At 45.7% G+C, this 27,396-nt stretch overlaps 1 protein-coding gene across 6 annotated transcripts in view; it reads right to left on the reverse strand.

Annotated features, from left to right (window-relative positions):
* The window catches only part of BICD1 (BICD cargo adaptor 1), a 1,084,974-nt gene that overhangs the window by 88,233 nt on the left and 969,345 nt on the right, over window positions 1-27,396 (reverse strand). The window contains exon 9 of one of the 6 annotated variants that reach the window (XM_069628213.1): window positions 17,327-18,408. The exons of 4 other annotated variants lie outside the window; for them this stretch is intronic. In XM_069628213.1, the coding sequence (XP_069484314.1) occupies window positions 18,374-18,408 (35 nt within the window). In that variant the 3' untranslated portion in view covers window positions 17,327-18,373. Of the gene's footprint in view, window positions 1-17,326; window positions 18,409-27,396 lie in introns of those variants that run through there. One more of the 6 variants, XM_069628216.1, reaches the window with a different exon arrangement.

Raw genomic sequence — 27,396 nt, forward strand, 5'->3', positions numbered from 1 at the left:
TTTTCACTGACTTGTCCACTCTGGTTTTCTGTCACCGGTGGCAATTGGTGCACTGTTGTGCCTTTGTGTCAAATCTGTATATATTGTGAGCCATGGTTGAGTCTGCATTAGAAATTAGCCAGTGGAAAATGGGTTGTTTCTGCCTAATCCAGTGGAGTCCTGCCTGTCTCGGTTTATGGTCCCCAGCTTTAACTTACATTGGCCCTCATTAGGACCCTAGCGTTAAGGGGTTAACGGCGCTGTAAAAGGCTGCGGCGCCGTTAACCCCTTAACCCCTTACTACGAGGTCCCTTTGCGGCTCCCGACCTGAACTGCTGGTTTGGACCAGCCGTTAAAGTAGGGACCCGCAAAGGGACCTTGATGGCAATTACGGTACCGCAATTTGCGGTACCGTAATAGCCGCCTTCCCCATTCCCATTGAGCCCTATGGGGCAAAAATGGGAATGGGGAAGGGCCATGGAGAAAGGGGGAATTACCGCCCCGCCAACCTTGGAATGGGGTGGTAATTCCCCCTTTCTCCACGGCGGACTCCGGCATGGACCATGGTGCTAACAGCACCATGGTTTAGCGCCGGAGTCCTAATGAGGGCCCTTGACTACATCCGCCTCATGAGGAGATTGGAGTATGGCAGGTGTTAGAGTAATCTATTGGCACCAGTTCCAAGGGCTTTCTCTAATCTCCCAGGGGACACCCTTATGATCTTCTAGCAGATATCCTATGTGGATCAGTCCCTGGTACCCCAGCATATCTGCTTGCCTTCTCTTTCCCTCTGTGTCTCTATGCTTAGAGCCACTTTCTGCCCCTTCGGTTTCTGAGACGATCTGCCTCAGCCCGTATCTGCCAGGTATGTACCCTGTTTCTATTACATGCTAAGTGCTTCCTCCCATATCATCCTGAACCAGCAGGCCCTTCTAGTATACTGTGATAGATTGCCCTGTGCTACCCTATCAATACGGTATAAGGTATACGTACCCCTGACGCATGTCATCTAAAAACAAAACATTGCAACAGAAATGTCTAAAATCATATATTTTAAGTGAAAATAATAATGTAAATTGCTACTAAATGATAAAATCGTTTTATGTCATATTTTCGTTTTTTGCAGGTCGCCTAACAAAAAGACCGATTTCTTTTTGCCGATTTTAGGCAGCCTGCGGGAAGCAAAACTATTCCCATGCCTTACCCCCCCCCACCCCCACTCTCTCTGCCCAGATGACTTCTAAATCGGGGGTTCCACCTCGTGACCTGTGTTCCTCACCTGCCGCAGCCTCCCTCCCCACCCCTGACATCCCGTTGCCAAAAACACACACACAAACCAGGGCTCAAGTTGAGGGTACACGCGTTGGGACTGAGTCCCCCCACCTTTTTTAGAGGGTGGACTCAGTCCCCCCAAGCTAAAATGAGAAACATTGAATATCCTCTTTGAATTTATGCATTAAAGCCGACCACGAGGATCGATCCACAGACATCGGGTTTGTAGGCCGGACACTTCACCACTGCACTGTAAAACCTGATGAAAATGAACAGACAACTAAAGGCAAAATGTCTCATTTTGGTACTGCAATTCCCAGGGAAAACATTTGTATTGGTTCTTGGAGTTCAAAACATGCACACCTTTTAACGTTTTCAAAAACACTATTAGAAGAAAATATCCTCTCTTGGTTTTGTTTGTGTGTTGCTTTTATGAAAGGCAAATGCCACTCCTCCTGTGCAATTTGGGTGGTTATGCAAAGCCAATGTAATGAAATTTGCATATTTCACATTGATATGCTAATTTCTGGCGACGTCGCATTCCCTTGCATTTGTTGATGAGTCCCCCCACTTTAATTTTTAGGACTTGACCCCTGACACAAACAAGCACGCAGGCACACACAGCAACACTTACCCGTTCTCCTGTGTCTGTCAGCCCTGCACGCACTCGTGTTCTCAGGGGCATGACAGTTCGATTTGTGCGGTCACAGAACAGTCTTTCTAAATCGATCTTCTTTGAATTCGGGCTAGTGAAAAGTATCGCTTCACTTAGTACCAATACAATGAATGCTCCAGTGGGACAAGATAAGGATGAGCAGCAAAACAATGACTCTGCTGCTAAAAATAAGTTGATGTGAAAGGGTCCAAACAGGGGTTAACATGACAAATATAGAAGGGGTCAGATCTAGCAGGAAGGAATGGAAGTGGGGTACACAGAGGCCTATAAACTGGAGCATGCAGTATGGATGGATGACGGCATGGAAGGAAACTAGCGGAAGATGAGGGGAGTGGCTGGGTAGAAGAAATTATAATTATGATTGGTTGTTTATAACACGCTTAATACGTGCAGGTTTCTAAGAACGGACCCAGGAATCGAACCTGTGGTGCTCTGCATCGTCTTGCTTCCAGGCGAGCGCCTTGCCCCTGAGCTATCCTCCCCAGACAAATTGGACAACTGGGTGAGGTTGAGCATGAAGGAGTAAGGAGGTATCAAAGGGAGGGGGCAAAAAGAGGGAGGAGAGAGTTGGAGGGAAGGGGGAAAGTGTCATTGTGATGGGGAGGTGGTAAAGGGGTAAAAAATGAAGAGAGCAGGTGGGCAAGAGTAAAAGATATTTGAAAAGTGGCGTGGGGGCCACTCAGAGAGTGGGAACAGGTGGTGCAAAGGTAAGACACAATGGGCCTCATTACACGGACGGCGGTAAGGGTTAACGGTCACCGTTAATGGCAACGGTGACCGTTAACCCTTACCGCCGTACTACGAGGTCCCTTAGCGGGTTGGTGCTTTAACGCCTGCTTTTTGCAGGCGTTAAAAACCAACCCGCTAAGGGACCTCGGAGCTAATTACGGCACCGCAAAATTGCGGTGCCGTAATTAGCGCCTTCCCCATTCCCATAGAGCCCTATGGGGCAGAAATGGGAATGGGGAAGGGCAATGGCGGAAGGGGGATTTACCGCCCCACCGACCTTGGAATGGGGCGGTAAATCCCCTTACCGCCAAGGCGGTGCCGGTAATTTACCGGCATGGTCCAGGGTGCTAATAGCACCCTGGATCACCGCCTTCCGTGTAATGAGGCCCAATGTCAGGAGCAAGCATGAAGAGGTCCCTGGGAAGGGAGGGTGTCACCATTTCTTCATTAAAAATGGCCTGAACCAGCATGCTGTTTTTTCCCTGCCACCATGTGCTCTGAGTTTGTTGCCCATGAAATGTACATTAGGTTGTTTTCAAAACTATATATATATATATATGTTGTGCTAGAATCTCATTTTTTCATCTGATCACTTTGCTATTGCCCAGAATCGGAGTGTTCTCCTTCTGCTGTTGTTCATTTGATTAAATGCTACCCATCAACCCCATGGGCCGAGCAGATCCCTGGAACTTCCGGTCTCCCTCAGGCTCCCTGCCATCTGCCACAGTGAGCACGATCCACATGAATAATTAGTATTCTATCGCTGAGTTGCACAAAGCTCGCTGCCGCCTTGCGCACACCTCTGTAGGAGTATCATTAACTATTCATGGATTGATTTACGTCTTGTCAAGGGTCTACCTCCACGTTTCCACATTTGTTTAGAAGTTGCATACATCCATCAGGATCAGCGCAATAGTCTTGCTGCACAAAAAACAAGTAGGGCCTTGTGACGAGTTGGGCAGTAAATTCGCCGGAATACCTCCCAACTTAATTACCGTTACCGCCACTTGGTCTGGCGGTAATTACAAGGGGTGGTAGTGTAAATCCCAATTTTGCATGAGTCCATACGACTCTATGGACTTTTTTGGAGGAATGACTGCAGCGGTAATTCCGCCGAAGTAATTCCACCGATTTTGTAGATTTTTCAGCAGAGAGGAGGAGGATTTACCGCCAACACGATGCTCTTCGTATGGCGGAGTGTGAACATTGGCGGTAATTCCGATGTAATGCGGCCCTATATAGTGTCTTAAAGTCATTGGGCCACATTTAGAGTCTGTCGGTCTGGAAACAATGGTGGCGGTAAACCTGCCGCCACTGTTGTCCCCGGACTGGCAGACTACGAGTTCGGCAGGTGGGTGGTGCCACTCGGGAGTAACGCCACCTGCCTGCAGACGGAAATGGAAACACCAGCACCGTTATTTACGGTGCCAGAGTTTCCATGGTCCCCATCCCCATGGAGTCCTATGGGATTCCACGGGAATGGGTATTAATGGAATTCCGCCTTCGTAATTACCGGGTCACCGGGGTTGTAATGCCCCAGTGATTCCGGCAATCACAGAGGCAGTAATTCACTACAAGTCCGGCGGCAGGCTGCCGGTTTTTCCAGCACAGCTACCGCCGGACTCGTAATGAGGCCCATTGTCTTTCTATCGAGATCCTGAGTCATACTCTAACACTACCATTTTTTAATCAGAAAGTGGTCACCATGCCAGCATGCTGCCACTACCCTTGCACCCGGAATGGAGGCATACATCGTACTTGGACCCCGCAGCTCAGGCGTCAGTGCAGGTAGGTGGTGTGCGTGTCTGGTTTAGCAGCAAGAAACCACTTTAGTCTCGGGAGGATAGCTCAGGGGCAAAGCTCTTGCCTTGGAAGCAAGATGACACGAAGATGACACGAAGCAACACAGGTTCAATCCCTGGATCTGCGCTTAGAAACCTCCGGGTATTAAGTATGTTACAAATAACTAATCATAATCACCTCTGCTTCTTGGGCCCGAAGTAAAATACTTTTATTTTATTAGGCACACATATAAAATAAGACATTTTCACTGGAACAATATTTTGTGTGCAGGGTTAGCTTTTAACTGTACACAGTGAACTGACTTCACTGTAATTGTTATCGGCAAAAGCAGCTTTTAAAGCAGGGTGTCAAACTCAATCCGACAGGGGGCCGGTTTGGATTCAAAAGCACCTCTCACGTGATGCACACAAAATATTGCAATACTTCAGATGCCAGATTACCAAGACTACACAGAAGCATTTCTCAAAAGCAAATCCTGGAAGTGCCCGTCAGAACATTGTGAGCACAGGACAAACAATAGAAGCAAATCTGTATGTGTACCATGACATTGCCGGCGAGGGCCTGATACAGTTGCCACGGGCACACAGGGGCAAATATCAGTAGAAATGACACCATCTTAAAATATGAATTGGACGAGATTGATCACAAACTGCAACCTTTAATTTAATGTTACAGTGTAAGTTTACGATTTGAGTTTTTCATAAAAGGTGCTGTAACCTTGTTAAGTGCTTTTATTTAGTAAGTAAAAAAGAAAACGTCAGGCGGGCACTCTAGATCCCAGTCTTTTTAATCCTCAAACTAGTAATAACAGGGTTTGATCCCAGAAATGTTCAAGCAATTGGCAACAGCTGAATATAAACACAGCCTCCCTGAAGAGAGTTGGAGACTCGAAAGTACTCGGAGGAGCAGAACTATTGTGCATTTGAACTGGCAGTAGGGACTTAACCCTGGTATATTTCTTTTTGAACATTTTGTGGCAGTTGGGATTTAACCCTGTTCTTTTTTAACATTGCTGGGATCAAACCCTGTTATTACTAGTTTGAGGATTAAAAAGACTGGGAACTAGAGTGTGCGCCTGACCTTTTCTTTTTTACTTCATGTTGCAGGAAGCCCCGGTCCTGGAGGCAGCAGCACCGGGGGTTATCATGCCCTCACTTTTGAAGAGCCATAATCATGTTTTTTTCCCCCTCCCCAATTTTGGGTAAGATGTGTGTGTTTGGAGGGGAGTTAGTTCCTGGTCTCCTGAACAACACATTGTAGCATCACTACCAAGACCAGAATTCCTTGAGACTGTAATTAAACAAGCAATTGGCAACAGCTGAATATAAACACAGCCTCCCTGAAGAGAGTTGGAGACTCGAAAGTACTCGGAGGAGCAGAACTATTGTGCATTTGAACTGGCAGTAGGGACTTAACCCTGGTATATTTCTTTTTGAACATTTTGTGGCAGTTGGGATTTAACCCTGTTCTTTTTAACATTGCTGGGATCAAACCCTGTTATTACTAGTTTGAGGATTAAAAAGACTGGAAACTAGAGTGTGCGCCTAACCTTTTCTTTTTTACTTTTATTTAGTAAGGATGCAATTTACGACGCGCCAGCAGCAATGTTGCTCTAGAATTCCAGGAAAAGTTAGTTAGTAGTTTAATAATGATTGGGGATTCATCATTTTTCAGATATTGAACAGTTATTAGGTGTGGCCTCCTTCAATGGCTTGTTCCAAGCAACCGTGATCTTTTACATGGCTCAAGTTTGAGAGGGTTAGAGAGGCCATTCCAGAGGGAGGCACCTGCAGAGGAGAGGGATCTACCCCCCACTCTCTGCCTGGAGAAGCATCTGACCCTCAGGGAGTTGGAGGTAGGTGAGCGAAGGGCTCTGGAAGGAAGGCATTTTGGAAGAGAAAGTTGTATGTAGTGCAGGCCCCGGCCCCAGAAAGCCTTGTGGACGATGCAGAGGGTCTTGAACTTGTTGCTTGCAGCCACGAGAGCCAGTGGAAAGATTTCAGGGCTGGAGGGATATGATCCCAGGGCTTGAGGCCAAGGACAGGTCTCGCAGTCGTGTTCTGGACTAGTTGCAGAGGGCGCAGAGTAGAGAAAGGCAGATTGAGAAAGAGGCTGTTGCAGTAGTGCAGCCTGGAGAGAACCAGGGCTCTAGAGACAGTGAGCCTCTGGGGAAAGGTGAGAAAAGGAAGAATACCTCTGAGGAGCTGCAGCTGATAGTGGGGCTTCTTGGCAAGGTCTGTGATGTGAGAAGAGAAGGAGAGAGTGGAGTCAAAGATGACACCAAGGTTTTTTGCCTCACAGGAAGGCAAAAGGAAGAGGGCCTAAGGAGGGCGTCTAGAGTGAGAGAGAGGAAGTGGGAGAAGGGGCCCCAATGAGAAGGATCTCTGTCTTACTGGCATTAAGGCAGGGATTATTGGAAGTGCACCAATCCTGAATTGTGGATAGATAGTTAGGAATGAGTGAGAGAGAAGAGGAGTGCCTGAAAGAGAGCTGAGTGTCGTAACAATGAAAGTTAGAGCAGAAAGTAGAGATCAGGTGGGCCAATCGGGCCAAGTAGACATTGAAGAGCCACGCCGAGAGATTAGCGCCCTGGGGAACACCACATGTGGAGAAAGAGAGGTGGTGGTGAGAAAGGACCCAAGTTGGATCTGGGAGGGTAGGTCCAGGAGGAATGAGGTCAATCACTCCAGGGCCTGATCCGTGATGCCCAGGTTCTCACAGAGTCTTTTGATCAGGATGGCATGATGGACCGTGTCAAAAGCAGAGGAAAGGCCAAGGATGATGAGGACAGAAGGAAGGCTAGAGTCAAGATTAGAGAGCAGATCTTCATGGGTGTTCAGGAGAGCAGTTTGTTGAAATGAAGACACCTCATGCAGTTTGGAACACCTTTATTCACCAACCAGAGCAGCGACGTCCCTGTTCCCTCAGCCACAACAAACCGCTCTCCTTTTCAAAACACTACAATCCAAACTAGAATGTAAACATGAAGTGTGGAATTCCACTCTGTGGAATTCCACACCACTAAGCTACATACAACACTCCTCCCCCCCTTACACATTCAACAAAAAACAACATACGCACACACACAACATACTGAAAAGGGATGATCGGAAAAAGAAACCGAGAAGAAGGAAAGAAGGAACCTAGGGGAATAACCGTGCGAAAACACCAGAACAACTAAAAGAATTTAAGATCACCGTACCACAGCACCGAGAACAAACTCATTGTATTTAGAGGGGATCCTTCTCTCCCTTGAAGGATGCAATTTGCGCCATCCAGGGTCAGAACCACACACTCTGGGAGCTTGAATGGTAACACCCTTGCAGGGATTGGGAGCCATACACTCCATGTGACCCATTGGAACAGATTCAGTACCCCCTGCTCGCGACCCATCAGCGCTGGCATCCTGCTCGCCAGACACAAGTCTACCAGAAGGGGACGGTATTCCATCACGGCCACCATCAGCAGAAGGAGCAATGTTATCATGATCCACACACACACCACTCGCATCCCAGGTGTCATCACTTCCATCAAAGGTATTGCACACATCAAGGGCACTTCCCAAGGGCTTCCGCATACCCTCAACAACCTCACCTTTATTCGTGACCACCACACGCCTGACGCTCCATCTAGAACCGTCATCCACTTTTACATATCCCCATTCCACCTTGGACACAAATCGTGGCTGCATGTACTTACTCAAACCTTTAGGTACGAATCTAGGATTCTTCACAACTACCTGATCCCCCCACATCGACACGCAAAGCCCTCCTGGATTTCTGCTGCCCACACCAAAATGCCGCCTGTTTACCGCGCACTCTATCCAAAACTTTATCCATGTCCACTGTTGACCGACCTCTGCCTCCAAGAGCAGCAACCCTCAATTTGGAGCCATGCTTCCTGCCCCTCATCAGTTCGAAGGGAGATAACCCAGTAAGGGACGACGGTGTAAGCCTATAGGCCTTAAGTGCCTCAGAAACCACACTACACCACGGCAACCTGTTACCAAGAGCTAACTGTACAGCCCCCTTCACGAAACGGTTCATGCGCTCAACAAGCCCGTTGGCCGCCGGATTATACAAAGCCACCCTGTGGTGCCGAATTCCTAAACCGTTGAAGAATTCTTGCATGGCACCAGACACAAACTGCGTGCCATTATCCGTGACAACCCCCGCAGACACACCCTCCCTATCAAACACCATAGAAAGAAACTCTATCACTTTCTCAGTGGTGGCAGAGGAGAGTGCAGTCTACTCTACCCACCTGGAAGTGTAGTCCACCATCACTACAATAAATCTAAGACGCCCACCAAGGGAATCAATGGGCCCCGTAATATCTACGGCCACCTTAGACCACACATTCTCAGGAACCTCCACGGGGTGAATGGGTTGAGCAACCATCACCCTGCTTTTGTCATTCGCGGAACACGCTGCGCAGTCCTTAACCACCTTCTCAACATCATCATCCATCCTTGGCCACCAATAGATCTCTCTGAGCCTCCTTTTGGTCATTGACCTGCCCAGTTGTCCCTCATGGGCCAATTCAGGAAGACTACCTTTAAGAGATTCTGGGGGAATTAGCCTCAAACCCCTGGAGACACCCCACGGGCCCTCCGATAATTCAGACCAAACATGACCAAACCATTTCGACAGCTCCTCATTGCGTACACCAGTTCTAAGGGCCGACCTGATGCCAGACAAAACCGGATCCCGACTACACTCCTCACTCCACTCCTGTTCACACACGGCAGGCGTGACACCAGCCACCAAAGCACAATCATCACCGGCCAGTTTCTCAGTGCAATCTACCTCACACTGACGCGGAAAACGAGATAAGCAGTCAGCGACAGCGTTCCTAGGACCAGGCATGTATTCAACCTTGAAATTAAACTCCCCCATGTCGGCCATCCAACACATAATCCTGGACGAGGACTGTGACAAACCTTTGGTCGTTAAAACATAAACCAATGGTTTGTGGTCAGTGCGCAAAGTGTACTCAACACCCCACAGGAAAGTTCTGAAATCCCTCGAGGCCCAAACAGCAGTGAGAGCCTCTTTCTTAATTACAGCATATCTGCGCTCAGTATCCCTCAAGGCCCTGGATGCGAACGCTACAGGACGAAATGCACCACCTTCCCATTGTTCCAACACATCCCCGACCCCGTATTCGCTGGCGTCCACAGTCAAAACAATCTGCCTTGACGGACAAAACGATGCCAACGAGGGAGCCTGGTCAACATCCCTTTTCAACCTTTCAAACTCAGCTTGACACTGCTCCGACCAAACAAAATGTACACCCTTCCTTAGTAAAGCCCTCATAGCAACCATCTTGTCGGAATATGCCGCTACAAATCTACTATAATATTCTGCAAGGCCCAGGAAGGACCTCAATTGCTCCTTACTGGTAGGGGAAGGCGTATCCTGCAAAACCCTCACCAAATCATCCTTAGGGTGGATTCCAGAAGCATCCAAAGTATGACCGGGGTAGGTCACACTTTTCACTCCAACCTTGCATTTACTCATCTTAACCGCGAGGCCACTATTTTCCAATATGCCCATCACACGCACAACTCTCTCATCATGTTCCTCGCGGGAACACCCCCAGACTAGAATGTCATCCTGGAAGTACTCAACTGCACGAACACCAGCAGATAACTTCTGCATCACTCGTTGAAATACGGCTGACGCTGAAGCCAAACCAAAAGGCATTCGGCAAAACCGAAATGCCCCAAACAGAATGATGAACAAAGTGAGGGGGCGTGACTCCACATGTAAATCTATTTGATGATAGGCGGAAGAGAGGTCAAAGGTAGAAAAATAGGATGCCCCCCACCAAAGTGAGCATCTCATTGATGTTGGGCAATGGATGTATGTCAACCCAGATGCTACAATTTAAATCTCTGAGGTCGACACACATCCTCATGCTCCTGTCTGATTTGCGTGCTAGAACCACAGGGGCCAACCATTCTGAACACTCTACCTCCTCAATCACACCATCTTCCATGACCATACCAAGTTTCCCTTTAAGAGATTCCGGGCTGCAATAGGAACACGCCTGACTTTGTGAACCACAGGAACAGCACACCTTTTTAGGACAATCTTATGGGAGAAACCCTGCAACTTGCCTAACTTGGGGGTGAAAACAGCGGGAAAACGGCTCTGAAGTGACTCTGCCGTCAAAGACATGGACAGTTCCCTCATACCATCGCTCCCACCGCTCACACTCAGAACTGGGACAGGCTTTCCAGGGCGAACCTCAATCTCCAGGGCAGCTTGTTCATCCCAGCCAACTACAGGATCGCCCTTGTGTGCCACATACAGTTTTCCTTGAGTCACTCGCCCCTGAAATTCTATACTCACCCGATCAAAACCAAGTACCTTAATAGGAACGCGCCCATAGGCGCACAGATTGATGTCTGAAAGATACAGATCAGACACCCTCTTCTTAAACTTGGTACAGTACAACTCAGGGGATATCATGGTGTATCGCACTGTTCCTTGTCGAACCCACACTCAATAACAAACCCTCCCTTGCTTCTGCGCCACTCCTAAGGGAGGAACCCACATAGCTGACCACCGTAACCTCCTCGTCCCCATCAGCAGCATCCACCATCCTCACGGTCTCCTTGACGGACCCACCTCCCTTGCACATACGGGCGTAATTCCCCTCCCTTTACACTTCCGGCAAACCACATTAGCTGCAGGAGACTCCCTGGACCCAGGCAGATGTCTGCGCCAACCACATCTCTTGCACACATCCCTAGAAGTGAACATTCCCTTGAGATCCTTGTCTCTAGTCCTTGCATCATCAGACTTGCGTGTTTGAACCATGTGTACATTGTCACTCCTGTCCACCATCTCCTTTACACTTTTCCTTGACTCCTCCATGGCACGAGCAATTTCAATCACCTTCTCAAGGGGAGGATCCCTCTCTGTCCACAGCCTCTCCCTTACTCTACTGTCGCTTATCCTCATCATGATCTGGTCCCAAATGTACTCATCTGCCACACCAGTGAAATTGCATGTAGCAATGAGTGTGCGCAGAGCAGTGACATATGCATCAATCCCTTCACCTACACCTTGCGCCCTTGTAAAAAAATGAAACCTTTCAAGAACTACATTAGCCCTTTTTCCAAATCGCTCCTCCAATTTGTTAAGAGCCGTCTCATATGCCAGCACGGGACCCGGGGCACCGTCGCCCCCTTCACCGCCATCCGGAGGAGGCGCTCGTACACACGTTCCAGGGAAGTGTCTAAAAACCCTCAGGCCCTCTGTGCCAAGGCAGTTCAGCAAAGCTGCCTCCTTATCATCATCATCAGAGAGCCTTGCGCCCCCAGACGCTCTTAGATAGACCTTGAAGGTGTCCACCCACAGTTCCCAGGGAATGAGAGGCTCCCCCGGGTTAGACAAAAAGGCAGTAGGCGGTCGAGCATTGTTGATTTGCATCGTGGGAAGCCCTGCACCAAAAAGTATCCAGGACAGTGGCAACTCAGTATTGTTTAACTGTGGAACATAAATCCAAAACGCAGTGCAGAAACAACTGAACCAGGAACCAAGTGCCACACAGCGCTGAGCAAAACCCACAAAGTTTTGCCTGGGAAACTAAGCGTTACCTCCCTGAAACAGGAAAAACCAAGCCAAGTCCTTGAAGCGAGCAAAGTGTTAACTCTCTTAGCAACTCCACAGAGAGGGAAGGGGCTATCTCACCAAGCCACTCTGAGATGCCAGAGAAAGTCCTTACGCGCTTGCGACGTGTGATTGGAGACAGGAAACACCAGAAACATAGCGCCACCGTTCTGCAGCAGCTCGATCCTGCTTGTCGAGCCTGCAGTCCCAAAACAACATTCCAACACGCTGTGGAGAGGCTTCACTCTTGTCGGCAGCGCGATCGCCCAAGGTACGCTCCTAACGTAGCAGCTGAAGCGCTAACCCCCCCTCCCCGAGCAGTTGGCGCGGCCCCTCTCACCTCAAATCGGGCCCATAGAGGAGCAGTCGGTGTGCCAGGGCCGCCGCGCTCCACCCGAGAAGGGGAGCGCAGCTGGCGGACGTAGACACGAAGAGAGGAAAAGTCTCAAAGCGGGGGGGAGGGGGCGGCGTCAGGCTCACTCAGCTTATGCAGGGTGCGATCCGGTCTCTACAGGAATCACAGATCTACGTCGCTGAAAACAAGGTTGCGTGGGTAAGCTGGCTGGTAGCTCGTCGCCAGTGTTGAAATGAAGACACCACATGCAGTTTGGAACACCTTTATTCACCAACCAGAGCAGCGACGTCCCTGTTCCCTCAGCCACAACAAACCGCTCTCCTTTTCAAAACACTACAATCCAAACTAGAATGTAAACATGAAGTGTGGAATTCCCACTAAGCTACATACAACACAGTTTACATGCCTCTGGCTGCTCTGAAGGCAGACTGATGGTTAAGGAGATAACCAACCGATTCAGTGAGCAGTGTAAGCTGGGAAATGGCCAGCTTTTCCAAACGTTTGCCCAGGAAAGAGTGACAGAGATCGGGCAACAGTTTGCCAGACAGGTGGGATCAGAAGATGGCGTTTTCAGGAGAGGGAGCACAACGGGGTGCTTGAGGAGAGAGGGGAAGGATCCAGTGGCAAAAGAGTGATTGCAGAAATCGGCCAGGGCTGGAGCGAGGGTGGCAATGTGGTCCGTGTTGGCTCTGGAGGAGCAGGGCAGCACCTCTTTGGAAAACACTTTCATGGATCAGACTTCGTCAGAGGTTGTCGGAGAAAAGGAGGTGGTGAGGGAGAGGTGGCCAGAGGGGGGCCTAGAGAGGGAGAGAGAGAAAGAGGAAGAGGAGAGGGAGGACAGAATGTCCTGTGTTTTAGTGGTGAAGCCAGAGCCGTACAGAGGGACTTGGAGTGAACAGGAGAGGTGGAAACTGCAGAAGGATTGGCCAGCTCCTTGCAGATTTTAAAGAGTTTGGTAGTGTTGTTTGATGCCGCAGAGATGCAGGCTTGGATGGAGAGTCTCCTCTTGGACAGGACAGAGAGTCTGTATAGCCTTTGGAGTAGGCGGCAGGCCAGTTTGTCAGAAGATGCGTCCAAAGCCCTACACTTTCTCTCAGCCACCCTGCGTTTCAGGGAGGCGAGGTCAGAGCCATACCACGAGTTGCACTTCGAGGTAGGCTTCAGACAGATTCTCATGACAGGGGCACGGACGTCCAGAGTGTTGGAGATGGAAAGATGCATGTCAGATAGAGCTGTGTAACAGTGTGAGTAAGCCACAGGCATAGTAGGAGGAGGAGAGAAAGTAGCAGTAAATACCTCCACTGACACACGCTTCATGGGCCGAATGACCAAGAAGGTAGGTGGCAGTGCTGGGGTAGGCTTAGCCAAACTCACTACTGCAAGCTTCCTGTTCTGTGAGCCTTCGCCAGAGGGGGGCAGCATCGGTCTGCTTCTCTGCTCTTTGTATTCCGTTCCGCTGCCCCTTTTCAGCATGGGTGCTGGTAGCTGGAAATGGACCAGAGGCGTTCTCGGCAGACATCTCCAGAAGTCTCTGCTGGGGGTTTGCTTTCTGCGGTTTATCCTCGTCGCTAGTGGAAAGATGCTGCTCCACACTCTGGGTAAGTTAATAAACTAACTTTATTGTTTAGGAGCACAGCATAAAACCCCAGCACATCTAGCCTGAGCCCTGATCACCAAACGTTTTCTCTCAGAACATGACATTCCATCCCTTGCTGTGCTAATCACATTCCATGTCCTGGTTCTATGTTCTGAGGCAAAGAACGCATTACAACCGTAAAGAATTGTGATTTGTGTTCTTTTCAACCCACTTCTGTGATTAATTTATGTTGCGAGAAGTGTATTGTTTTGTGTGCCACGGATGAAGTGGTGTTTCACTTTTTAATGCGATTTTCTTAACATCTAATTCAAAAAAACATATATTTCCCCTACACTGGCCTGGTTCTTGGGTCATTGGTTGCTCAGTGGGAGGGATCCAAGGCTATTAGATGAATTGGCAATAGGGCAGAATAAAATAACTGACATTATGTCACACTTAGCTTGGGGAGGGAAGGAACTCCCTGTGTTGAGGGCGGCCTCTCAATAAACTGTTACACACTTGAAATATGTTGGCAATAACGGCTTACCTGTGGCTCTCGATAGCGCAGACTTTATCTGCTGGCCTTTCACACGGGGTCGGTCTCTAGCTTGCCAGTTTGAATCCTACAGCAAGGCCAACTCTCCCTATCTTCGTTCCCAGGTCAATACATTAAATATCATTAAACGGGGTAATGATAACTCCTATATACTATTACAGCACTTGAAGGCCACTAGAATAAAAAGTGCTATGTAAGCACACACATTATTATTACACTGCCACATATCAGCAGCAAATCTGATTACACTTTTTCTGGCACCTAACTTGTCATGAATAATTAACTGGCATAAGACCAATAATGCACATTATATGACCTGGCGCAGTATTTAAAACTGCCATTATTTCTGCTTGCATAGGAATAGCGACAGGCCTTTTTTCCCAGTGGGGTATATTGTAGCAGATAAATACTTCTCCTACGGCACCAACCTTTGTCTGCTGTGGCTTGACTTGTTCCCACTTTGTCAAGAGGCAAACACATGAGTTCCCCTTCACAACTGCCCAGAAAGCCATGATTCTTTAGCAGATGCAAAACGCTCTGCGAAGTGCCAATGTTGCCCCATTGCTCCTGAACTCTTCTATGAGGCGAACCTCTTAAGCCTTTCCTGCTGGGGTGGAGCTTTATCACTTGGATTACCCCCTCTGTGAAAGTTTACCAGATGGGGCTGAGTCCAGTTCATTAACAAATACAGGTGTTTGATTGCTTTCAATCGAGGAAAGCTGGGTTGTCTTCAGGATTTAGAGTTTAAGGCACCTTCTCAAATTAATTTTGAAAAAAAGCATTTGGACACAGTAATCGATATGACAGCTGGTAACATTTCCTACGATGGGTAATGAATGCATGTAGTTAATCTGATTGCATACAGGTGGCAATATTTCCTAGGAAGGACAATGAGTGCAAGCAATTGTATCCAGATAATTATTTTCCAATTCCAATAATATAGTTAACTGCGGAAGTGGGTGGACGAACATAACCACCCTTAGCACTTATGGGTGCTCAGCAAACCTGAATGCTGCTCAAGCCTACTCCTTTGCCTTTCTATCTACTCTTTCCACCCTCTAGCCAAAGTCCTCATCTTTGCTACCCACACCCTCCATCTACCCAGATCCTTCCCCACGTCTACCTAACATCAACATGCTGGCTGGGTCTCTATGCACTGCGGCTCTCTTGTCGAGTTCCTTCTCCTAGTTTAGAAATCAATCAATGGTCTTGCTTTTCAGTATCTGATTGTATCTCAATTTACTGACCGTCTCATTCCCCCCGATCCTCCTCGGCACTCCGTCTTACCGTCCCATACACTTCTCTCTTTCTCCCTAATCGTAGCACTTCACTGCAACCCACTGCTAATGCTAATAAAAGCCAGCCCAACAGTGGATCTCTTCAAAGCTTAGCTTAAACGTCACTCACTTGCCGAAGAGGGAACTCCCGCTGCCCTCTTTCCCCATCCTCCCTACCTGTCCCCACCACCACCTCCAGTGACACTTAACAATGTAACTTTGTCTTTTTAAAAATGTCTCCTCTCTTGCTTGAAGCACATGCCCCCTTAGGTTAATGTTACCTTTGTCAGTCACCTGTTTTCTGTTGGTAAATGTCACACTTTATTAACCCCCCCCCCGCCCCGACCCCCACAAACTTGTTCACCAAGTGTTCTCATCTTTGTGCTATTGTACAGTTACCCTTTAAGTGAATGGCGCCAACATGTGTAACTGTGTTATTGTAACTCGTTTCTGTTAGAAATTGACATCCTTGATCTCCAAATAAATACAAGGCTATTGCATTGCCCTGATTAGAAGCAAAAATACACTATTTGCCATTTGATTTCTGAGGCCTCCTAATCTACTGGGAATTACCTTACCATGTGGATATGGAGCCAAGGTAGCCATGGCAACTGTTAAAGGCCCTGATAAATAGACAAGATCATAATGCAGCCTGGCAGCCATCAACGATCATACGATAAAACTGACGCGCTCTTGATTCATTGCAAGGAGAGCAGGACAGCAGTAGGTGGCATTGCTTTGCGTGGTTCTCTTATGGATTTCCTTTTTCTTTTCAGTCCTATGTGAAGGACGAAGATATATGACTATTCTCAAATCTCATACAGCGATATTCTTAGGAATTTAAACATGTTTCGACTGATTCCAGAGGCAAGGTCGTATTCTGGATTCACCTGGCATCACGGTGCCATCACACTGTGCAGCATCCTTGATGATATCAAGGTTTCCTGAGCTGAAAGAAGGTGAACAAATACCTTTTCAATTAATCTTCTGAGGATTACACTGCTGACAAAGGCTAGGTGCAGGACATATTTTCACGGGGCACTACACCATACAAATGATCTCCAGCATCAGTGCACTACCACCCCATTATATACTGTGATGGGTGTGGTGCACCACGAACTGTCACACCACACTCGCCGCTTTCCTTTGTCTACTGGATGTTATGGACTTCTGTCAGTAAAACCAGCAGCCTTGCATTGCGTTCACATACTGGGCTCCATGCTGTTCTGCTGCCAGTAACGCAAAATACCAGTCGAACAAAGACTAGCTCAAGAGGAATGAGGCGCTTTATGGTCACGGTATGCATGCAGCAACAAAACACAACCTTCGTGCAGCTTTTTCTTGGAGAGTAACAGAAACAATGTCTGAACTAGGTGATCCCTTCAATGGCCAAAGACGTGCAGATACTTGGACGCAAAGCAAATGGTGTACTCATGAAATTCCATATCACCAATGTTATTTATTTATTTTATTTTAAAAGCTTTTATGGCTAAATTGCTCAGAGTCAGATGGAGAAAGACAGAAACAGATAGATAAAAGAGCACAAAACAAAAAAAAGCAAAACAACAAATACACTTGCACAACACAATATTCTGCAATAAATAGACATTTGTGCAAACATTAACAGTGAAAAACATACATGGGAATGAGTAAATGATTCAGATGGAGATTTGCATATTGCCATATAAATTGGAAATCATGTTTTAAAACTAGTTTAAGGTAATGGTTTAAAGATTACTTCAGAGCACCAAAAGATAAAAAGTAAACAGTGATATCCTCCAGTCTACAAATTATACAAATTTGTGAAATTGTCATATCTGCTTCTTGTACTTGTTGTCATAGGCAAAGCGGGTTGTTGTATTCAAATGTTTAGTTAATGGTAGGGCCAATATAGACCTTTCAATCTATGGAACCTGTCATAAGTATTACTGCTGGGATTCCCAGGTTTTTCAAGATGCCATCTTTGATTGTCCAAGCTTCTCCATTAATCGGTGCCTCCATGTTGGGATATCTGCTGCACAAGTTGATATATTCCTTGTCAATGTTTACATAGCACCTGCTGTCAGAGCTCTTCAGATTGGAAAGGGATTTACTAGAGTTTTTTGGCTGTGCTTTTTAACTATTCAGGTCTTATGTTATACCAGCTGCATATTAGTATCATGCATGTACTTGACTCATGTACAGCTGCTGAGGCGGAGAATTTGCAAAGTGCTCTTCTTCTAGTTAGTTTGATAACATGACTGTTTTGCTGGTAAACCACTGTGCAAGCCGAATGAGCATTAGAAGACCAGCCTTGGGAATACGTTCAGAATATTCCGTCTAGTGCGCAGGTCCTGAAGAAATACCTCACTTCCTGTCTGGTTGCTCAGATGAAGTTAAAGCTCTGGAGTCTTCACAGGTTTAGTCAATACAGGTTCCATGAAGTGGACCGAGAAATCCAAGCACAGGCCTATAGACTGACACAGGCCTTTCCATCACTGTTAACAAGTCTGTGCTTCATGGTGGTCTACGGAGGTTATCCTCACTTACGGTCTGGTGAACAGATCCAGGAGACGGGCAGCTGAAATGAGATTGCTGAATAAGTCACTGCGCAGACAAACTGCTTCATTCACATCAATGACAAACTCCCTGCTGGACTAAGAGGCAATGCATTGACTGGTGACAGTGATACCAGAAAAGGGGCTGTTTAAGGCAACATTATCATACAAAGGATGGATATTAAACTTTGCTGATGGGAGAGATAGCCTTCCAGGCTTGGGTAAAGCAATGGCTTTCTAGTTGGCTGTCACTGCTTACGGGTAAAGAAGTGGCATGTGTTGTCTTAAAGGCTAATACAACCTTTAATTTCTTTTCAAAGTCCAAAACCACACATCACAACATATTTAATTGAATGGTTTTATGAAATTCTGAGGTGGCAATAAAAAAAAATGAAGGAAGGAAGCAATTATTGGAATTTGGATTTTTATCAGATATTCTTCATGAAATATTTTCAGTAAAAAAATAAAATAATTGTGTGGCCCCTACCAATGCATACTATAACATAATGGACACTGATGATTACTCAATCCCTTAATCATGTAACTTAACAAGTAACATAATGGGCAACAAAATATAATGGTCCTATCGTTCTTTATAGTTTTTAAACACTGCACACTAAGATGAGTCAAAGCACAATGAGACAGAGTAAAAAAAAACAGACACATACAAAAAAACACTGCCAGAACCAGGTCAGCCAGGTCAGCAATGCGAGGAAAAACTGAATGACACTGTTCCTGAACAAGATTAATGCCAATCTTCAAAAGACACGACCTCACGGAAAACAGGTGGAAAGAACAGACTTGCTATAGAAGTTCATGACATGCGAAAACCTATTGTGAAGAACTCCTCAATTGACGAAAACAAAAGCGTTGCAAGGGGTAAACAAGTGTAATAGTAAGGAAGGAGCTTAATGGAACACTGATATATGAAATCATGATGCAGCAAGTAAGAGATGCATGTCAACAGCAGTCTATCTCTCTGATAAACACAAACCCTCAAATCCTGTCCAAAGTTCTAGGTAAACGGTTTGAAGCTTAATGCGATCAATGATAGATTAGGACCAGGCACTGTCCGTACTAGATGTGTCCTCTATGGAATGGCATTTGTACTGTCATACATGCAATATCGCAAGGAAAGCTAAAATCCACACTTAGTTTAGCCTCCAAACACCCAAAAGGTATTTGGCAGAGTAGATTGTGGGAAAGGTTTTGCACCATTCGCTAATAAAGATCTTAGAATAAAATTACATATGGTAATATGTTTGTGCAGGGTAATACAGGGTTTTCCTTAACCATTCACCGTAGGTCCAGGAACTAGACATGGGTGCTCATGTTCACTTCATCTCTATCCTTTCAGGTCTGGAGAGAGTAACTTTTGTAATACAAGATAATTGATTCGTGGGTGCTTTGCACACACAAGCAGGAGAACTAAAAACCCTATTGTAGGCGTAAGGTTCTTTTGTCACAGTGAACGATACTAACACGCCAATCCAAGGATTCTTGGATGTAACACAAATTCTGAAAGTTTTCAGACCAACACAATTATTTGAAAAGCAGAAGATGGTGGAAAGGTGGAAATACCAGTCGTTTATACAAGGGTCTTGACAACACAAGCTCAGACTGCAATAACCCATTATTATACAAAAAACAGGCACACCTCAGCGAATGGGATAGTTAACATACATTCTAAGTGGACAGGGTCAAAAAGCTCAAGACAATTGAAGCTCCGAAATTAAATGATGTAATTGGGATGTTGTTTTATCTGGTATATTCAAAGCTATTGTCAAAGGGATCAAGATGTTTATCGGGGTATCTCAAAATAAGCTTTAATCCATTAAAACTACACATAGGTGCAACCATGGGTGGGCACCAGTTGTCTGGCACAGAGCTAAATTATCCATTCCATCATCATGCAGGTTATAGGCCTTCTCTGCCAAAGTCGAAAAAGCACATACGCCTGATAAGGCAGCAATGGTTTGGGCGTGACATATGAACATGGGAAAGAGCTAAGGCACTCCCAATACCATCCTTTTCCAGTGCATCAAATTGTGATTCAGTGTAATTTAACACAAGCATGAAAATAGAAAATGTACAGTGTACCATCTGTTTCTGCCTCCATTACATGCCCTGTTGTTTCCCACAATGACATCCTGGTTTCAGTAATCAGATAATCACCAGAAAGCCCCCCACTGTCCCCAGAAACACACTTTCCTTTACAGTTGCTTATACTTGAAATTGAACTATCAGAATACAATGTTAGCTATACAATGGTCCACTGAGCCTTGAAGCAAGGTCCATGCCTCATAGAAGAATGCCTTACAATTGAGAAATCTTGTCACTATCAACCGCCTTTGAATTCAGATGTGGTGGTGTGTCTGTGTTTGTGAGCAACCCTTAAAGTGTAGAAGACCAAACCTAGCATTGAATTCAGAAAGCTTATGTCACATTAAAATAACTAACAATTCGGAAAGGCAACATAGTCCTTATCCTTACTGCTCCCAAATTGTCACTGGTGCTCTACTGTTTAGGAATTTTTGCCTATATTGGTATTTTTCCATGATATAATGGGTGGTATTTTACTAATGGCCATCATTTACAGTCATTTCTGGTTTATTGTTGCCACCCTGACCGTAAGGAGAACAATTGCCATCGAAAAGTTGTGTCTCATAGGAGGCCATATGTCAGCGTGTGACGGTCATCAAATTATATTTAGATAGTGAGATCCTTAATTTAATCATCAAAATGATCTCATGGATTGTCTAATCTAGTAACCTTCTAGACCATGTAAGTTGCTTATTCAAATATTCACATTTCACACTCGGGAAGCTTCTTCAAAACACGCGACACTGCATCAGTGGGCAGAAGTTTATTTTATAACTGAAATGCCCCTAAGTGAGAAGGACTAAGTGTTAGGACTACTCCTGAGCAGATTAGTGTAAGGCATCATAAGGGGTAGAATTGTTCACACCAAGATAGGAATTGGCTCATGTTCAAAGGCAATTTCTGAAGCAACAGAAACACTTCCGGGGGTTAAACATTCAGACAGAAAATGTATAAACTTTTTAAGTAGTATAGGCTTTCATCAACAAGCAGAGGATCCCTCCCCCCCAGGGCACATTCAAAGCCTTTAATCACTTTCTGATTACAAGCCTTCTGAAATATTCAGCTGGCTATCCTCCAAGATATCAAAAAGAGCACATCCAAACAAACATCCAATGTCCTCCTGTGCAATGATAGGTTATTTATAACGCGCTTAATACCCAGAGGTCTCTAAGCGCGGACCCGGGGATCGAACCTGTGTGACTCCATGTCGTCTTGCTTCCAAGGCAAGCACGTTGCCCCTGAGCTTTTCTCCCAAGTCGAATGCAAATGATACCCCTCTTTCAAGAAATAAACACTGAGTTCCAGAAAGGTCTTCTCCGCCCCAAGTGTGCTCAGACAGGGGGATTTGCTTTGGAAATTGTCTAATTTATTTACATCTCGTCTGTGTGTGGAGTATGTTCAATGCATCGAAACAGTCCACTAAAAAGACTTTCTTATACCTTAATGATATAATATACAGAGAAATGTTGTTACCCAACTGCAGGAGTTTGGAGAGGAAATATCAGCATCGCACCAAAGCACAGGACAGAGGTAGATTTTATGTCTGTCAGGAATGACCAATTGGCCAAAGATGATGCTAGCTCGCACCCCCTGCTCCTATTGTTGGACCAGTCTGTGACATTTAGAACAGTGGACCATGCCCTCCTGGTAACCCTTTTAAAGACAGCCGATCAGATTGGTTCTATATGATATTTACACATTCTGCAGGTCAATCACCAAAAAGACCAATTTATTTTGGTTGTTTTGGTGTCGCCTACAAAATACCAAAATATCAAGTATTTGGCCCGACACTCACTGTGCCCTTGAGAGGAGGACAGCGTCGTAAGGAGCAAGGTAAGTGCGGGTGGGAGGGGAGTGGAGAGGCCATTTTAGGTGGTTGAATGGGGTTTTAGGATCGATCTTTCTAAATCGATCTTTTTAGTTTCGTACAATTGAAAACTATATTTTAACTTAGTACCGTCAGATCGTGTGGAGGCCATTGGAGTGGTTTTCGTGCCAACCTTATTGATCAGCTGCACCGAGTGAAGCTTTGGATAATTGTGTCCTTTGCCATTTGGGGAGAATGTGGTGTTTCCCAAGGAACCCCACTGCCCATAGCTATTTAACCAGTAAATAAGATATTTGCACTAGAAACAGCCAAACAATCAGACACAAGTGGCCAACATGGGAAATGGTAATGCAAGAAAGGATTGAATGTGCCTGTAAAAAGTATAAAATAAATAACCTAAATCATGCCACAAGGATCTTAAATCACCACGAAGCTGCTATTCCGCACGATCGACTGATCATCTTCTTTGGAGATGGTATCCCAGAAATGACCAAGAAAGTTATGATTTTCCTGGGAGACGTCAATCGAAAACGGGCACAACTCATGCTCATAGAAGCCAGAGTTGGGGGGGCATGGTCGAACACCAACAAGATTGCCGCTTAGCCCTGTCGCTCCGTCCCACACATAAGTAATTAAGGCATTTTATGGGACTTCCGACGCTTCTGTGCCCTACCTGATGATCCATCCCATGTTAGCAGGTCCTTGCTAAGGTTCTGGCGCTGTTCCGCAGCATTTTCGAGCCCCCCTACGTGCTCCGGTGCTCAGGCGCTTCCTCACCGGCTGCTTCACCCAAAAGTATCTGCCCTCCGTGTGGAGAAATATGTTGTTGCACGTACTGCGACGCGCCTGATATGGCCGGTAGGCCCCTCCCACGCAACATTGCCGCCACTGGTGCTCGGATCACACTGCATGAAGGTATACAGAGGCCTCTCAGGAAATAAATGTTTCTTTTTGCACTATAACTTACATAAAATGCAATGAGAGGAATTAGACGTTCTGAGTGCAAACTCTGGCCATTTCTCTTCATGACACCCCACCAGCAAATGGCACGGCCCTCAGCATTTACTTTTAATATTTTATATATGTAGAGGACTCTTTCTGCTGACTCAAGTGCTTCTTCTCAGCTAATTCAGGATTCTGCTTTAACACGTAGCAGTCTATTCTTACCTGAGCATTTCAATTTTATTTATGAGTGTTTGGTGACATCTCATGAGGCAACAAGCATCGCTCTTTCTTCGAGTATCTTCTGGTCAATCTTGGATGTGTTTATGCTATCCGAATTATTATTATTTTTTTCTTTTTGACCACTACTGGATATATCTGAACCACACACATCATTATCAAGACGCACTAATAGAGTTTCATAACTTACCTCCACAGTTTACTCCTTATTATCCTCTCTGACTTTTGTTTGAACTCTTCTAACAGGATTAAAGCAGATTGTATAATATGGACATAATAATTGTAATTACTATTGGCCACAAAGCTGAAATTAAATCATGATTCTGTGCCATCTTGAAGACCACTCCCTGTTTTCGTTAATAGCAACATCAATTCTTGCCGCACAGAGCCTTCGCTCTCTTACCTGTGACCTACCTTCAATATTTTTCTACCAAGCTCTGCTGCCACCATGGCCACTCGCAAAACTACTCAAAAAGGTGCACCCAATACTAAAGAATCTAATACCTCATCTACGAACCTTAAGAGACCCAAAAGTGACTTGCCACCGCCACTTGGTATCTCTGATCCAGCAATTGCAGCCATACTATCAGAAATTAGATCTCTTAAACTCTTCATTGAGACCACAAATCTAAAATTGCAACAATTAGATGATAGATGGAAGGGCTTCGAAAACAGAATGGTTGAGGTGGAAAGAAGAGTCGGTCTGGTGGAAGATGTATCCCCCAAAGTGGCCAAACTGAACAATCTCAGAATTTCTGGGCTGCCGCAGGGCGCAAATACCATCGCATTCCTGCAAAAATGTCTTCCAACCTTGCTTCACTTATCCCCGGAAACGGCACTCAATATTCAACCAGCCAATAGAATTGGTCAACTATCTGTCTCCGCTCCTCAGCATTCATCGTCCAGAACATCGATTTTCTACTTTCTTGAATATTCTCAACTTCAGCTAATCCTGTCTGCTGCAAAAGAACGCAAATCCCTCATTTGGAATGGTAATAAGATATTTATTTCACACAATGTTGCTAAAAGTACGGCCCAACGCAGGAAAGTATTTCTGTCCTTTCGCCCAGCTTTGAAGCAGCTCAATATTCGCTATGGACTTTACCACCCTTGTTCTTTTAAAATCAGACACGAAGGTCCTACCGCCTAGTCTCCATCAAGTCTGATGGCATGGACACATCCTCTTCTGCCAGTACCTCTGTTTCTTCTATTACATGAATATATTACCCTCTCTCATGCTTAGCTGTATTCCACTTAATGCCTTGAATAACCTTTCATTATAAACAGGTGGGACGGGTGTCGCGGCTACGCCTGTCTTCCACTCTGAGTCGCTCTTTTTCCTTTTGACGACTCAGCAGGCGTCACCCATCCCTACAACCTTTTCCCCTCCTTTTCCCCTGACCCTCGTTTGATCTATATATCTGTCTTTAACTTGGCTATCCTGATTATCTTTTTATGATCAGACACCCCATCCCCCTTCCCTATTCCCAATGTGTTCCCCTTTTGTGTCTTTCCTTGAATATATGCAATGTTTATCAGATCTATATGGTACTAGATATATGTATTTACAATGGCTTTATACTATATTACTTTCATTATTGGAACGCTTAAATTATTTTTAAATGTATAACATGGAACATTAAAGGCTGCAACAACCCCATCAAAAGATGTAAGATCATGTCTCACCTCAATAAATTCAATCCATCCGTAGCCTGTATACAAGAAACACACTTATCTAACAAAAAAGCATTGAAAGTCAAGTCCCTTTGGGTCAAAGAAATGATTTTCAGTCCAGCAGTTGCTAAGAAAAATGGAGTTGCCTTATTAATTAGCTAAAACTTACACTTCAAAATCATAGATCAGGGTGCTGATATTAATGGTAGATGGGTATGGGTGAAGCTCTTGGTTGAATCTACGCATGTTACGATTCTAAACATCTATGGTCCCACTATGCCTGACCCCAATTTGTGGGTCTCCATTAAACAAATGATACTTAAAAATAACTTCTCTAATTTAATAATGTGTGGGGATGTCAATCAGGTCCTTGACCCTTTTTTGGACAGGAAATCGAGTTGTATGTTTAAAACTATCAAATCTCATAAATCCTTTCTGGGATGTTTAGCTGAAACAGGCCTTATAGACACCTCAAGACTATCCTACCCCACTCAACTTGACTACACTTTTCATTCTACCCCACACAATACTCTATCACGCCTTGATTATATTTTTTCCACCAAAACCCTTACCGGTTCCATTGTTGATTCTAAGATAGCTAACATCATAATTACAGATCATGCCCCTGTATGTACCTCCTTCAATCTTTCAGATGTGCACAAACCTTCATCTTCATGGAAGCTTAACAATTTTATATTACAAGGCCCACAATTCATTCTCTCAGTCAAATCATTTAATCACCAGTTTTTTGTTGACAATCTAGACTGTCACACATCTGTCGTGAATAATTGGGATGCATATATGGCGGCCCATAGAGGACACATTATGGCTTTCTCTGGGAAAAAGAAGAATTTGCGCAGTAAACATTTAGATGACCTTTACTCTTGGCTTAATGTAGCCGAGCAGCATTTTTTTAAAAAAACTTGTTTTTATTGGCATTTCAAATTTTAAACAGTAACAATAACAATTCCCTTCCCCCTTCCTCCCCCCATCTGGGTCCCCCCTCCCCACCCAAGGATCGCAGTTCCACTGATTTCCTGAGGTAAACGTTCAGGGTGCTTCAAGTCAAAACTCATAGAATGTCCAACAATCTTAGTTTCTGGGGGCACCATTGTTCCTGATAGTCTTTATGCAGGTAGTTTAAAACCAAGTCCCATTCCGCTCTAAATGTCTTCCTCTCCACTATCCTTCATCGCCTGTGGGCCAAAGATACCCCTCATTTCCTGGATTATCACATCCCAAGTGCCATTGCACCATAATTCTTGTCCGCATTTCCCTGATTTGCATGCTTCTCATAAGCTTCGGGATTCGCTGCCGGCAAACTTCCCACCATTGCTCCTCTGATAGCGGTAGCGGCAGTGTGTCCGTCCATTTTTGCATGTAGGGCCATTGGGGCTGGGTTGATGGCTTTGTAAATATCCTGTATAGATTGCTGACCACTTGCCTGTCACCTGAGTCTATAAGGAGGTACTTTTCTAAGGGAGTAAAGTCCCACGGCTGCCGATTTCATGTCATGAGATATCAGCCAGTGGCGCAGCTGGAAGTACTGGTACCTGTCTTCTTCCCTCAACCCCAAAATGTCTTTGCATTCTTTTTCTTTTTTTTAATTCTTTTTATTATTTTCAGCAAAAGAAAGCAGCACATATACAGATTATAATCACAGTAAAGTAACTTAACAGCGAGTGCATAACACTTGACATTACAGTTGATGGTAAGTCCTTCGAAGGGGTAGGGGGGTAGGCGTGCTGTGTCGTGTGGCGGTGCAGGGCATGTCCAGGCTCTTCTCTGTACCTGGTTTTATACATGTTCCTCCCACTTTCCCCATATCTTGAGGAACTTTCGGGGGCACCCCCTTGCCGTGTAGATGCGTCTTTCTAGGGAGGCGCACCTGTCCATTTCATTGGACCATCGGTCGATACCTATCCTGTCCGCAGAGCCCCAGGTGCTTGCCGTTAGTCTCTTTCCCAGCCCTAGTGCCACACTTAGAAATGTCCTTTCGTATTTGGTCAGGTCCGTTTCTTCCCCTATTCCCAATAGGATGAGTTTGGGGTCGTGCGGGATTGGGACTCCCAGCACACTGGAGAGGCGCGACAGGCATGATGTCCAAAATTCCTGCAATACCCCACATTCCCAGATCATATGATAAAAGGTGCCCTCTGCCCTCTGCCCTCTTGCAGCGGAGGCAGATTGCATCGTTGTCTCCCCCCATCTGGATGTTTGTGTT

Source organism: Ambystoma mexicanum, chromosome 12 (genome assembly GCF_040938575.1).
Source record: "Ambystoma mexicanum isolate Mex_15411 chromosome 12, UKY_AmexF1_1, whole genome shotgun sequence".
In the NCBI taxonomy this organism is placed as follows: domain Eukaryota; kingdom Metazoa; phylum Chordata; class Amphibia; order Caudata; family Ambystomatidae; genus Ambystoma; species Ambystoma mexicanum.